The 15407-nt window shown below is 35.5% G+C and overlaps 1 protein-coding gene across 3 annotated transcripts in view; it reads left to right on the forward strand.

The window, feature by feature from the left end:
* Window positions 1-15407, forward strand: part of Rabgap1l (RAB GTPase activating protein 1-like) — a 598504-nt gene that overhangs the window by 48029 nt on the left and 535068 nt on the right. For all 3 annotated transcript variants that reach the window (XM_005374884.2, XM_005374886.2, XM_005374887.2), the window contains 3 exons: window positions 340-532; window positions 7613-7823; window positions 9060-9234. In XM_005374884.2, coding sequence (XP_005374941.1) covers window positions 340-532; window positions 7613-7823; window positions 9060-9234 — 579 coding nt within the window. The remainder of the gene's footprint in view (window positions 1-339; window positions 533-7612; window positions 7824-9059; window positions 9235-15407) is intronic.

Raw genomic sequence — 15407 nt, forward strand, 5'->3', positions numbered from 1 at the left:
GGCGCTTTTTGCCGCTGAGCTAAATCCCCAGCCCCTTAGTTGGTTTTTTTATTCAGGATTTTAGTGTGTTATATTTATGTAACAGGTGTAACTACATGAGTTCTTAGTACTAAATAGCTATATGTTTGTTTGTTTATTTATTTATTTATTTATTTGGGTACTGGGAATTGAACTTAGGACCTTGTACTTGCCAGGCAGGTGCTGTGCTGCTGAACTATATCCCTGGGCCCCTGTATGTTTAAATATTTAATTGTTTTAACTCTCAGGAATGAAGCATTTTTCATAAATTATATAGACATATAATAGGATTGAAGCAGAATTTTTTTGCTTTGTCTGTAGATAGTTTCTAATGGAGATGAACAATTGGAAAAAGCCATGGAAGAGATCCTGAGAGATTCTGAGAAAGGGCAAAGCAGTCCTCCTGCTGATTGTCAGAGTTCCAGTGAGATATCAGACCATGTCACTGGGGATGTTCCAGCCAACCAGACATACAAGCCTTCTCTTCAGTTAATTTTGGACCCATCTAACACAGGTACTTTATGTTACTCTTAGAAATCCTAAGGAAAATGGAGTAAAATGATAATGAAAGTTTTAAGTTGAAAATTAGAAAACCCTTAGCTTTTTTAAAAAATAAGATCAGAGCCATCAAGCTTTCAGTTCTGGTTGAGAATTAATACTTCAATTCTTGTATTTCTGCCTGTGTATCTGCTTATAAAATCGGGTCTTGGTGTTTTTTTCAAAAGAAAGACTGCAAGGGTTCTTATTTTACCCCCAGCACGTGGTACATGGTAGGTCATCAATACTTCCTGAACAAATTAATACATTCTTGGGCATCAGAATATTGTACTGGACAGTCTTACATGTTATGTGCCTTTTTACTCACATTGGTGTTAACTTTATAATTGGTAAAATAGCATTTTTTTTTTTTTTTTTTTTCTCTCCGGTACCAGGAACCAAACTCATGACCTTGCGCTTGCCAGGCAGGCGCTTTTGCCGCTGAGCTAAATCCCCAGCCCTAAAATGGCATTTTAACTCTGTGTGTGTGTGTGTGTGTGTGTGTGTGTGTGTGTGTCTGTGTTTGAGACAAGGTCTTGCTCTATAGTTCAGGCTGGCCTTGAACTCACTATGTGAATCAGCAGGCTGGCCTTAAATTCACAACAACCCTCCTGAGTGCTGGGGTTACAGGTATGCAGCACCATGCCTGACTTCTATTAGTATATATTTAATAATAAATGCCCACAAATGAGTAGGATTTACACTGTCAGTACCAGTTGTTAAGACAAGATGCTTTTGGATATAAAAAACCAAAACCAAAACCAACTTCAGTTTCAGCTGGCTTAAACATTAGAGATATGGTTTGATCTGGACTCTGGTGGTGGTTTTTGTAAACTATTCAGTTCTGATTTTCTTTCTGTCATTCTTCACAAAGTAACTACCAGCAGAGACTGGTAGGTGTAGTGATGTGTTCATGCCTGGTGGCAGAGAGAAAGGCTTCATTCTTTTACTAATTGAACAACAATTCTGAGTGTCACTATGATTTGACTAACAGACCATTTTCTAGTGGTCAGGGAGATGGTATAAGGTATAGATATAGACTTGTATTATATTCAGACTCCTTAGTACGTCACTTTGAGAGAAGGCTGGTTTTATCCTGATTGTCAGGTACGAATATGTTGGTTAGGTATAAGCTAAAAACTGCTAAACAGTGAGGTAGGTTATGTGAGGAATGTAATCATGATGCATTCTCTGGCAAGGATGATTCAATTTTAAAATCTGTCAGTATGATTTACCACATGTTCTGGCTTGTGTCTAGATGGCCCCCTAAAGCCTCATGTGGTCATAGGTTGGGCTTTTCAGAGGTGGCTGGATCTAGTGTGTGATTCCTAAACTAAGGCAGGGTGGCCTGGCAGGGGGCCATGGCAGAAGAGAACTGCTCAAGGCATGGCAGTGGGAAGCAGAGAGATTAGGGGAGAGGGAGGGAGACAAATCTTTTCAGGCCACACCTCCAGTGACTCACTGACTCCCACAGGCTTCACCTCCCAATGTCACGTTTAGCTATAAACTCACCAGTGGAGTAATGCGCTGATGCCCACCGTGCCTTCATGATCCCTGGAACTCCCCACCTATGAAGGCATGAGGCTTAGGAAGGACATCCAGATACAAACTAAAACCTGTATTAATTGAAGGGAGGGGATACTTTGTATTTTCTAATGTGACTTTGTTGAGTTATTGAGATGAATTAACTCTTCCAGTTCCTATTTCTGAGCATATTCTCAGAGTCTTTCCTTTTATATTCTTAAGACCCATTACCCTGACTACATTTTAAAAAATTTATGTTGCACTGAATGTCTTTGTGGTTAAGAGGACTCTTTGCTTTACAAGTAAGTTTTCTGTATTTTTTTCCCTGGGCATATATTTTTACTTTTCATGTTCAATAAAAGAACATTTCTGCTGGCTTTTCTTAGTTGTAATCAGCATAGTGTTTGCTAATGGAATTGTGGTTGACTTTAAATGACAGGTACCTGTAGTGGTGGGAAACTGTCTGCCAACGAAGTGGCCTAAATTGAATAGCGAGTGTGTGGTGTTTGCCAGATATTAAACAAGGTTGACAAGAGCTCTTCTTTAAACATTTGATAAGTTGTTTTTTGTCATTTACTGTTCTCATATCCTAGCTATGTAGATTCATTTCTGTCAGGAAATCTTTGGATGAGCCCTGTGTTATTCTTTGCATCTCTCCACTGAGGAATGAATGAGGCAATTAAAAAATATGACTTGAATAAATAGGACTGATTTGTATTTATTTTGGTGGAATTGAACTTCTTACATTGGTGTTTGACTTTTACCAGGCCTGCAAGTCTGGCCTTGCTAACGGCGTTTTTGCTGTTTGCCTGCTTAACTCAGGATTTTCACTAGTCATAATCTAATCTGATAATTGCTATGAGTTTTGTCCATAAGACGGTTGCAGTTATGATGCATTTAATTGTGAATGGGATAGGATTAAGGTAATGCTCAGGATGACATGTATTTAGTAGGTTGTTGAAAGGACCATTAGCCCTATTTAATTATTAATTCATTTTATATATATTGAATGGTCTGTCTTTGGATGCTGTTAATGTCTGGTAATACAAAGAGGCTAGTTTCTTCCTTAAAGAGGTACATATTCTGTAGTTATGAATAGAATAAGAATTACTGTTTGCTGCTAGTTTATCTTATCTTAAACCTCTATAAAGTGGTATCTGGAGTTCAGAGCTGGGTTTGAATCCCACCTCTGTCTTCCCCTGACTGTGTGGCTATGGGCAAGTTATTTAACCTTGTATACGTTAGTTTCTTAAAGTGTGAAGCAGAGATGAAATTCAGTTTGCGTCATAGGCACAAAGGAGGATTAAATGGCACTATCCATATATTATAAAATGCTTGGCACAAAATGAGTATCTAAAAATATTTACCATCCTCCTCCTCCTCAGTATCAATATGGAAAACTTTGAACCTGAAAATGAAAATCACATGAAATCTTAGGTCCAAGCCCAAAACTGCAATTAAAACACATCTGCTTTTAATGGATGTGGGGGCAGGGTGTAAGCCCTTTATCTCCATTGAAGCACCTTGGTGGAACCACCAGATTCCTGTGGAGCAATATCCTTTGAAAAGTGCTTGATATACTATTGATGAAGTAGCTGAGGTCCAGAGGTTAAGTGACTTGTAGAGGCTATACAGCTGTTTTGTGGCTGCTAATAGGATTAGAAATAGTCCCTTCTGCAACCCAGTAGAATAAACATGGCATACGTTAAGAAAAACTTGGCATATAACCACTTTACCTTTGTTTCAGAAAATGTATGCTCTTGCAGTAAAGCTGTAACAATTTATTGTATTCTCTATTTCGAATATTGCTTAAAATCCAGTTTGTCTTATGATGGTGTTTTTCTTTGTTTTTTTTTTGTTTGTTTGTTTGTTTTTGTTTTTTGTTGTTTTTTGGTTTTTCTCCGGTACCGGGAACCGAACTCACGACCTTGCGCTTGCCAGGCAGGCGCTTTTGCCGCTGAGCTAAATCCCCAGCCCCAATGGTGTTTTTCTTAAGTTGAGGAATTTTCTGTAGTGTTTCTTTTAAAGCACATCTACTTATCCTGGATTTTCATTTTCCTATATATAAAAATGTAACAAATAAGTCATGATTTTCCCAAATACTCTGATTTGTAGGAACTCATTTTTCTTCCTTTTGGCCAGGAAGATTGAATTTCCTTCACACAGTTTTACTGTTCATTGCAAAATTCTGCAGCTTGGCTATATTTAGGTCAAAGCCAGGAGATAAAGACAAAAAAAAGACAAAGGAAAAAAAGAAAGAAAACTCAACACCATACCAGTAGTTCTTCAAGTTTTAACTTGCCCTCCAATGTGCTTGTTTTTTCTTTTTTTTAGTGTTCTCAGGTAGTTATTTATTATATTGTGTCTAGACTTTTCAGTTGTGACCTATAGGAGAGAGAAGCTATAGTAGACTCATTACTTTAGTTGGGACTATGCCAGTTCTGTTTCTGCTAGCACATTCAACTTTGTTAATTTTTATTCAAATATTGTGAAGTTGTGGTATTAAGAGCATAGTCTTTCGCAATTACTGTGCTTTCTTACTGAATTTTTTTTCTTTTGTTCTGAAATGTAGCCTTTTCTGTATACAGACCCTCTAGTTTTCTTATAATTAATGATTACAGGATACATCTTTTTCTAAATTTTTTTTTTTAACTTTTAACATATTTGTGTCTTTTAAACACCTTTAAATGTGCTTTCTGAGCACCTTCTTAGAGCATCAAACAACATGTCATTTTCATAACATTTGTATTTTGAGCCTGGTGTGGTGGCACACACCTATCATCACAGCACTCTGGGAGGCTGAAGCAGGAGGATTACAAGTTCAACCTTACACTCAGCAACCTTGCAAGTTAGCAAGATCCTGTCTTTAAAATATATAGAAAAAGGCTATGGATGAAGGCCCTGGGTTCAGTCTTCAATTACCCACTGCCCCTTGTTTTTCTGTAGATAGCTTTCTGACAATCTCAAGTCTTAATTGGGGTTAGGCTGTGGTCAGCAAACTATTATCTGTGGGCAAAATTTTATCCCTTGCTTGGTTTTAGTATAGCTTGGAAAGTAAGAATGGATTTTACATTTTTAAATGGTTGAAACATGTCAAAAGGAGAATAATGTTTTGTGACAAAGGGAAGTTATATGAAATTCATATTTGAATGGCTATAAGTTCAGTTTCGAATTTTGTACAAAAATAATCTGTGGCAGTGCTGGAATTTGAATGCAGAGCCTCACCCATATTAGGCCAGTGATCTGCCACTCAACTGTGTCCCCTGGCCTGGGCCTTTACTTTTAATGTGATTTTCAATATATTTGGTTATAAGTGTATCTTCCTTTTTGTGGTATATTTTCTCTTTTTTCCTTTTAATTTCTGCCCTCTTTTCTTGTCCTCTTTTCAGTTTAGTTATTTATTTATACTTAGTATTTGTTTTCAATACATAATAATTACATTCATTTTGGAGAATTGCAACATATGCATGTTTTGGGGATTGAGTATTTTTTAATGTTCATTTTAGCTTTTTCACTGGTGTATTACACTAGTTATTTAATTTTGTTTTATTATTTTAGTAGTTGATGGAGTTTATATACTGAGTTTTTAAAATGTTTACAGTCTATTAACACTTCATGTATATCATAAGAGTCTTCCATTTTTTCCCTTGTAGACTTTATGATTTTATTGTCATTATTTCACTTATACATATGTTACATATTCTATAGAGTACTGGTTTTTCTTTTTGCTTTAACTAATCTGTAATGTTTTGAAAGAAATTTAAAAAGCAAGGAAAAAGTCTTTCTTTCTGTGTTCATTGTCTTGTCATTTTCCTTTAGCGTGAAGAACTTCCTTTCACAGTTTTTTTCTTCTGTAATTTACAGTCTTCTGATATGGCCATCAAGTGATTATTTCTCTTTGCATCTTATATTCTTTGGGTATAAAACTAGTTTGTTTTTTTTTTTCTTGGAGACAGAGTCGCACTATGCAGGTCAGGCTGGCCTTGAACTCACTTTGTAGCCCAGGCTGGCTTCAGACTCACAGTGATCCTCCTGCCTCAGCTTCTTGAGTGCTGGGACTACAGGTGTGCAGCACCATGCCCGGCTAGTCTAAAATCTTTGGTTCTTTTTTCTTTCATTTTTCTACTTGTTTTGTTGGATTTTTTAAAAAATCTTTTATCATATTTATACTATTAAAGGCCTGTCTGCCAGTTTTTGATCACTTATCTTTTTGGAACAATTTCCCTATTCTTATATTTTTAGTCTATATGAATCTTGAATTTGTAAAGTATTTGTAAATTTGTAAGTATTCCTTAACCACCCCCTTTAGGATTGCAGTTACAGAAATACCAAATGACTCAGATCACTTACTCTACCATGCGCATCAGTCACTGAAGTATGATTTTACCTCAAGCTCTTGCAAATAACTTTTGGTGTAGAATAAGTGCTTACAAAATTAACAAAAATGTACAGTAATGTATGTGCATGTAATAACAATACTAAACATAATTTAAACATGTTAATATTCAGCCTTAAAATGATTTATAGTTTTTTAGTTATCCTTTTGGGATTTTGTACATTGAAAAGGGAGAAAAACATGCTTCAGTGACTGAAGGACGTGGTAGAGAGAGTAGTTCACTTTGGCTTTTGTTTCTCACTAGAAAGTTGGTGGTGAGGTTATTTTAATATAATATACAGGAGTTGGAGGGAGGAAGTTGGAAATAGCTTTTGTCGGACTATTTATTAAAATTCTATGAGAAAGCCGGGTGTGGCGGTACATGCCTGTAATCCCAGCACTCAGGAGGCTGAGACAGGAGGATCACTGTGAGTTCGAGGCCAGCCTGTGCTACATATAATAAGTTTAAGGCCAGCTTGAACTTTATAATGAGACCCTGCCTCAAAATAATGACAACAGAAAAATCCTATGAGAGGAATCCAGGCATTGAGAAGTTGAACACACTGTAAGGATCTAGTTGGGGTGATTAGGCATGTTTGGTGTTGTGCAGTGTGTATGTGGGTAAAAAGGGGAAAACTTAGAAATAAGATAAATATGTGTTTAGATGGGACCACAAAGAGAGAATGTAGTATTGCCTAATAACATGCGGATAGAGAGTCTTCAACCATAATTGGTTCCTTGCTTCATGTTGTACTTTGAGTTAAAGTGAACAGTTTTTGACTCCCCCTCCCCAAACCCATTATGGGGAATAGGTAGAGCTGAGTGAAGTAATCACAGGTTCATTCATCAAAAGCACTTAATTTGAGGGAAAAATATTCATTGGATATTGCATTGTTCATAGAGGCCAACCAGGAAAGGAGAAAATAAGGACTGGACTTTTGTTGTTGGTATGAGTTGTAACATTTTAACATTATTTACTTTTGCTTAGAAAGTTAGGTTGCTTAGTAACTGATTTTATTTCTATTTAATTTTCATTATATTTAGGCCAATTCATGTTGTTTTTAGTTTTTATTTGAAGTATTTCTTTTTGAGCATTTGACAAAATTAAACTGCAGAGTTTTGCATTCACTTTTGAATGTGTCTTGTCTTTTCCTTCAGAAATTTCTGCACCCAGACCATCTTCTCCAAGTGGAATGCCTGAAGAAGACAGTGTTTTATTTAATAAACTGACCTACTTAGGATGTATGAAAGTGTCTTCTCCACGTAATGAAGTGGAGGCTTTACGGGCAATGTCAACCATGAGATCTTCTAGTCAGAACCCCTTTCCTGTTACTCTGTATGTGCCAAATGTTCCAGAAGGTTCTGTGAGGTAAGCTCTTACTTTCTTTTTCTGTAGATGTGTATTAAATCTTTTATGTGGTGGTGAGGATGTTGTATCATAATTCAGATGTAGAACTTACTGTGCGTTCACTCACATCTGATAGACATGCAAAGTAAACATATTTAGGCTTAGCAGCTGTTCCTATTTAGGGATATTTACAAAGTTGTGCACAAAGTAGGACATTATACATAAAAATAAAAGGTAAAATTCTTCTGTTACTCAGATTGAACATTAAAATATGTCATTAGTCTGTCATCTAAAAGTGGCTCATAAAACTAAAGTAATAGCTAAGTTCTAAGTACCAAACTAATAGCAATATAAATTTTCAAAGTTCAGGTAAAAATTCTTTTGAGTTTTCCAAGGAAGTGTTTTTAAAATATTTATATCATATTTTGTGATCAGGATATCTCCCTTGCCAGGTAGGTATTTTTTATATGGTATTTTGTGAAAATGACAAAAACATCTTTTTATGTTTCTGTTTAGTTTCAGTCGTACCTTGACAAAGATTTAGTTTCAGTCCACACCTTGACAAAGATTTAGTGCTTTTTTGTAGTATATTTGCTGGCGAATTGACCATAGGATTTAGTGTTTTGATTTGCCTTGTGTACCTGGTAATTGCCTCCCCTCATTCTCAGCCCATTTCTCAGTTTCTCAATTGGAGATCTTGAAGATATCTTGAATGTTTAGGCTTAGGAGATGTATAGTGAAAGTCAGAGAATTACTTGCTTCTGAATCTCATGAACTCCTTTCAGCTGTTCTATTCTGTTGTTGAGGCTTATCTTTGGAACCACCTGATCCTTTTTTGGGATAAATTAGTTTTCAGTTGTGCAGTAGTTTAGAGGTTAGGTAAACTTATAAGGTGCTGCTCTGAAAAGAAGTGGGCTTTCCAGGGATGAGTTATGTTATTCCTTTTAACAGAAAAAATCTAGACTTTCAGGTTGAGTGATAATAGATTTTAACAGGTGATGTATACTTGGCTTTGGAGTAAGTGAGATGGCTCTTGGAAAACACAAGAATGAAGACATTGTCAAAAGAAAAAAAATTGTGTATGTGTATGTGTGCATGCATGTGTATAAGACAGTTTTTTCTTGTATTATCAATACCAGTTAATTTTGTGATTCCAAGGTAATTATGCTTATGTGGCGTCCATTGGCATAGTGGAATTATTTGCCTTTGTCTTTAGTACTTAATATTTTATCCAATTTTTTTGTCATTGTTCTGCAGAATCATTGACCAGTCCAGAAATATGGAGATAGCATCTTTCCCAATCTATAAGGTCTTATTCTGTGCACGTGGGCATGATGGGACATCAGAGAGCAATTGCTTTGCATTTACAGAGAGTTCCCATGGCTCAGAAGAATTTCAGATACATGTGTTCTCCTGTGAAATTAAAGAGGCAGTAAGTATGTTTTAGCAATTTGCCATCAAGTTAAATTATGGTAAAATTGTTGAACTCTTAATTTTCCTGTTGTATAAGTATGTCATGTAAATTTGGGGAGTTTTCCTAAAGACAAAGTTAGTATTTGTGATGGCATATAGCAGAAGATGGAAGGCTAAGTGTGATACGTGTATATGCTGAAATGATTTCGTAGGCAGGGCAGTCTCACAGTTTATCAGGTGCAATAGAAAAATATCACTTATTGAACTCTTAGCCTACCACTGTAGTAATTGTTTATTCTCAGAAGGAATGAATACTTATGCACTTCTCATTATTTTGCCCATGTAAAATGTTCCAAGTGATTTTAAAAAGTGCTTATAACAATACCTATTTTTCTGATGGGCTTGATAGTTACACATTGCTTTCACTTAGATACTGCCTGATATTGTTTCATAGATTGCTGTGGTTTTCTCTGGTGATTATTTGTTTCATACACAGGCTGATTTTTGCTCTGTAGCATTGACCTAATTACAAATATAAATGATCACATAGATCAGGAATATCAACTTTTGGTCATTTGAAGATTCCAATAGCTTCTTAGCAACTGTTGAATGTTGGTTTATTCTTAGACTGAAGAAGTGGTTCAGAATCACATGGTTATAAAATACCTGGGGAACCATTCTTTTCTGTATCTACTCAGTTGACTGCAAATTAAAACTAAGTTGAATTATTTGTTTAGTACTTGAAACCAAATAAAAGGTATTGGTAAATGGTTTGAACAGGCAAAGTTTCAGATGTGTTTGCTTTTGAAAATACAAATTGTCAGCAGAAGATGCTAAAAGGAGCAGTTACTTTAGTCTCCATTTACCATGAAACATAGGTAAATCATTGTATTGATCAGAATTTTGAGTTTATTCTAGCCACAAAATGAAGATTCCTATAAATGTAGATCTTTGTGAGTTTGATATTAAGAATGGTGAGTGTACTAGTTCTTAAGCCCTGGTGATCAGTTCATTTTACACTAAAATGAACTTGTGCAGGTATGTAATTTAGATTGTAAGTATAGAAATTCCTGTGCTAGAACCCATGCCTTGTGTAAAAAGTTCAAGTCTTGTCTGTTTTTAGATAGGCCTTTATTTCATCCTAACAAACACATGCATGCATGCGCGCACACATACACACACAAGCATATATACTGACTTATTCCTCAAAAGGGTGTGATCCATAGGAGTGTGAATGAATACAAGTGTGCTGCTAGTGTCTTGGCATGTAATAGGCATGAATCTAGATGTGTTGAAAGAATATGTGTATTTTTAAATGAGAACAGCTATGTTTGATCCTTAAAAACTCCACTACAGCGGTGGGGAAGCAGATGGTAGAGTCCTGGCATTTCATGTTGGCAGCTGTCATTTAACACACCTGTGTGATTTCTGGATTGATGGAGCCCAACAGCAAGGAAATGAACTTTGAAGAACCGGAGAACCTGCTACTCAGAGAGATATGCACTCTACTGTAGAAGGATGTTGAAAAGGAACCTGCTGCAAGCATTTCTCATAACTGATGGTATGAAACTTTCTTTGGGGATTACAGTATCTACTTACAAGTAGGGAAATGTTTGTTATGTTTGAGCTTCAGCAGTGTAGGTAAGCAGTGTAACAAACCTGGGAAATTCTTGACCTATTTTAGATGTAGAATGAAATAATTACATTTCTGGAGAGCATATTTAGTATTATAGATTGTGAGAAAGCTTTCCATGTATTATTTATTCATTTTTTGGTACTGGAAATCGAACTTAGGACCTTGCACTTGCCAGGCAGGTGCTTATGCCGCTGAGCTATATCCCCGGCCCTCCATGTATTGTTTAACTCATTTTTTTGAGTATGGTTTTGAAAATATTACATTGTACATCATTGGTGTTGAAATGCATTATTTCAAGGAAAAATACTTGACCTTGGCCATTAAACATATTTATGAGACATCATTTCTAAATGAAGAATAATCCAATATAAATAGACACCTTATGCCAGGGATTGTGCTAAGCATTTATTTGATACTTGGTGTCGGTGGCATTGGGAGTAGTATTTATTTAGATGAATGACCTATGTTCTCTTTGTCTGGAGCAATGCTACCTTACACCTGTTGCCCAGGTATATTATTAAAATCCTTTTATTTATTCTCGGAAGTGTTCTGGTTTGGATGATAAATTGTATGTTTACTCCCCTGAGACTAGTAGAGTTGCTTTTCAGTGTTGGGTTTCAAATTGAAGTCTTCGACTCCGAAGAGTGGTACATTTTCAGCAACAGCTTCCTTATTGCTTGAGTATTATATAAAGTTGTAGATTTTTGTTTTTCAGTTTTATAAAGAGATTAAACAACCACATAACGACTTTTACAGATGTTAACATCTTCCTCTCTTGTCTGAAGTGTTTCAGTTGCATTTATTGTTCCCTTGGTTATCTGCTTCCCAGAAATTTCCTGACTTGTAGTCTTTAAGTGTTTGAGTTCCTTTTGATGGGGACAAATGATTGGCACAGATAGCTCAGGAACTATGTCACAGACATTCTTATCACTTAAGAATGTTCAGTGCCACTAATTTATTTGTTTTCTTTCTTCCTTTTCTTTTCTTTTTTTCAGAGTCTCTGGATGATAAATGAAGTATTTTTTCCCATTAGAGGAAAGAGACTTTCCCAAGCAGAAATAACAACATGGCTGCCGCTACCAGCTGTCACTGTGATGTTCTTATTTCACTGTAAAACTGTTCAAGCAGCAAGCACCAGCAGTGGTGGAGGGAAGCCTAGGGTGCTGGCTGTCTGGAACATCTGTGATATAAGGAGTAGGGATACCCATAAAAGGGTCAGGACACAATTCATTTGTTATCCTGGTTATTCTTCTGCAGGACTTTGTTGGAGTGAATCTGTATAACCTGTGGCAAAAAGAGTTGACATGCCATCCAAAAGTAACTTAAGTGTCAGTGATCTTTGGACAAGGGGAGTGATACGTTAGGCTCCTGCTGAAGAATTATAGACAAAACAAAAGTCTCAGAAATAGTAAGAGAAGCCATGGAGGACCTATTTCTGTTGCATCTTTGTGGAGATATACAAACCTTTCAAATGATACTTTAAAAGTCATGGTTGACGCCATTTAAAATTGTATTTTTACTAGGCAGTGGAAGTACTTTTTTCAAGTCAGGTTTTCATGATTTTTTTGTATGTTTTAATTCTAGCAACTCTGAATGTTATATTTTAGAACCACAGTTTTTCTCACTTGTCTTAGGGATATTCAGAGATACTTTATGATAACAGTAGTATCATTGGGGAGATCTTTATTCAGAATATACTTTTATTTTGGGTGTGGGGACGCTTCCCCACTAGCTACTGTATGAAAGAAAACCATTTCTTACATGGGAAAATAATCTAAATAGATATTTATGGAGATGGATATTTTGGTTAAATGCTTTATTTTAGGAAGTTAATTCAGGAGTTATCTTTTTAGTGTTTTCCTTAAGTTTTGTAATTTAAAAAGTTTCTTGGGTAGTATATTTTTTAAAAGTTTCTTTTATTTTAGCTCTTTTTTTTTTTTTTTTTTTTTTTTGGTTTTTCTCCGGTACCGGGAACCGAACTCACGACCTTGCGCATGCCAGGCAGGCGCTTTTGCCGCTGAGCTAAATCCCCAGCCCCTTATTTTAGCTCTTTTAAAAAATTTTTATTTATTTATTTTTTTGAGACAGGGTCTTGCCATGTGGCTCAGGCTGGCCTCGAACTTGCAGCAGTCCTGCTGCCTGAGACTCCCAAGTGCTGGGATTACAGCTGTACGCCACCACACCTGACTCAGAATATAGTTCATAGAATTTTTTTCTGCTTTCTTTCTTGGGTGAACATTTTCTTGATATATGGTGTTTATAAAAGAGTAAGTTATCTTATACCAACCAGTATTAATGGAAAGCTTTATTTTGTAAAAGTTAGCTATGTTTAATTTAAGTAAGTATCTTTGTTATCTAATGTCACTGTACTTTTACCATGTAATACATATTTGAAGCTTTGAAAAAAGTGAAATAAAGAAGAGAATAAAAAATGATCACATTTCTATACATTTCTACCAGTTAAGCTTTTCGCACATCTCTGTTTCAAATTACGACTTTTTGAAGGTACTGATTTCTGGGAAAAATTGTGTTGTATTATTTCTCAATAAACCTTTACCTTCTGTGAAGAAAAGGCCCATCCTAGGTAATTCTTGTGTGTGTACATGTTTTAATAATATGACATTTATTGGAGTCTTTGCTTTTCTTCATATAATTGGTTATCCAATTTTTTCCCAAGACCATACATATTGATAATAACTTTTTGAAATTTAACTTAGTAATCCTTGGTTCACCACTTCGACCTATTTACAAATTCTGGAATTTAAAAATGATTTTAATTTTTTTGGTGGAAATAGCAACTTGTAAAACATGGTTAGTATTAAATGAATTTTGGTTGTTTTTTAATGAAGTTAATGTACTGTTGTGCATTATTCTCCAAAAGAGAGAAAAGTGCAGTCTTCCCCCCCCCCCATCAACTCTACAATTCTGGCTTTGCCCCCTATACTTAACCTTTTAAAGAAAGTTCTTGATGCCTTGCCATCCACTCTAGAATTTACTGAATTCCTTCACATTTTTGGTGAGGCCTTCTGATATCTCTGTCACAAAGAAAATGAAACAGAAGAGATAGGAATGGGGAAAAAGCAGTATTTGTTGCAGTTTGTCTTATGTACAATTATGTGCAGATGGTTCTGTTTTCACATATAATACTTTCTTAAGATATACTCGGGTTGAATGAATAAAAAGCAGAGTATAGACTTTATATTTTTTGGGGGAGGGTGTTGGATGTGGGGAACACCCAAACAGCCAGAAGTAGCTTAAAGTCCTTATTTATACTTTACCTTGTAGGTGTAATTTTCAGTGACATATTTCTAGAATGTTCTTTGAATGTCTTCCTTGATAATATGTAAGGTATTTGGCTAAGTTCAGTTGGTATGCAGCTCAGCCTGCACATTTCTGCTTTTGGCTTAGTTTCCTTTTACTTAACCCAAGCACATTCAATTTGTGTTTGTTGGAATTTAAATTCCATATTCTCTTCTATATCATTAGCACCTAGAATGATACTTTGCATATACAAGGTACTCAGAAATATATTGAATGATTGAAATTATCATTGTATTAAATTATAAAATTTGAGGTCTACAGTTCTTATTAGTGTCAGTCTTTTATTGTTTTTACTCATTTATATGAAATTATAATGGGATAAGATGGTAAAATATTTTTTAAATCTGAAAAACATTGTGATACAAATATGGTGCTACTGCTGAAGTTGGACCTTAGGCTGACAGGAGCATTTCTGTACTGTTCCTAAATTAAGTGTTAAAAAGTATTAATCAGTTAATCTAGGAAACTATTAGTTTGGTATTGGAAGGGCAGTTTAGGGTATCACTGATACATGGATGTAAAGTGGCTATTAAAAGTTTCAGGACTTGGGGCTGGGGATTTAGCTCAGTGGCACAGCACCTGCCTGGCAAGTGCAAGGTTGGGAGTTCGATTCCCAGTACCGGAAAAAAACCAAAAAAAAAAAGTTTCAGGACTACTTCTTCTTGAATGTGATGGATTACACATATACAGGAAAAATTTCATGCCAGAATATAGTAAATAAAAATAGATAAATAAGAAAGACCTCATACTTAAATTCTGCCTTTAAAAGTAGTGTTTTGTGTCAAGCAAATTATAAAATATTGTAGGCCTACACTTACTACATTCAACAATATTTTCAATTAATGTTATTTAAGATATGTTAATATTTAGAGCAGTGTCCTTGTACATCTGAATGTGAGGTTATTGAAAATACAATTTTTGTTTAACCCCTCATATTTCTCTTTGTTTTCGTTATTGAACCTATGAGTGAGCTGAGAGATTTGGAGAACCATTTGTGCTTTAAGCTCATGAGTTTGAGATACTGTTACACTTCTTTTGGAACCAAGAAAGAGAATGACTGTGGGATTAATAGTAGTTTGCTGCTTCAGGGAAAAAGTATATTTCTCATACTTTTAAAGTAGTCACTATAGTGATCTAATTCTAGAGAACAGATTAAGACCACTTCACCATTCATTCATTCTCGGTATGCTTTAATACTTTTGTATCGTAACAGCATTGAGTAGAAACACTGGAGG

This window comes from Chinchilla lanigera, unplaced genomic scaffold (assembly GCF_000276665.1).
Source record: "Chinchilla lanigera isolate Chin_1 unplaced genomic scaffold, ChiLan1.0 scaffold00005, whole genome shotgun sequence".
Taxonomy (NCBI): domain Eukaryota; kingdom Metazoa; phylum Chordata; class Mammalia; order Rodentia; family Chinchillidae; genus Chinchilla; species Chinchilla lanigera.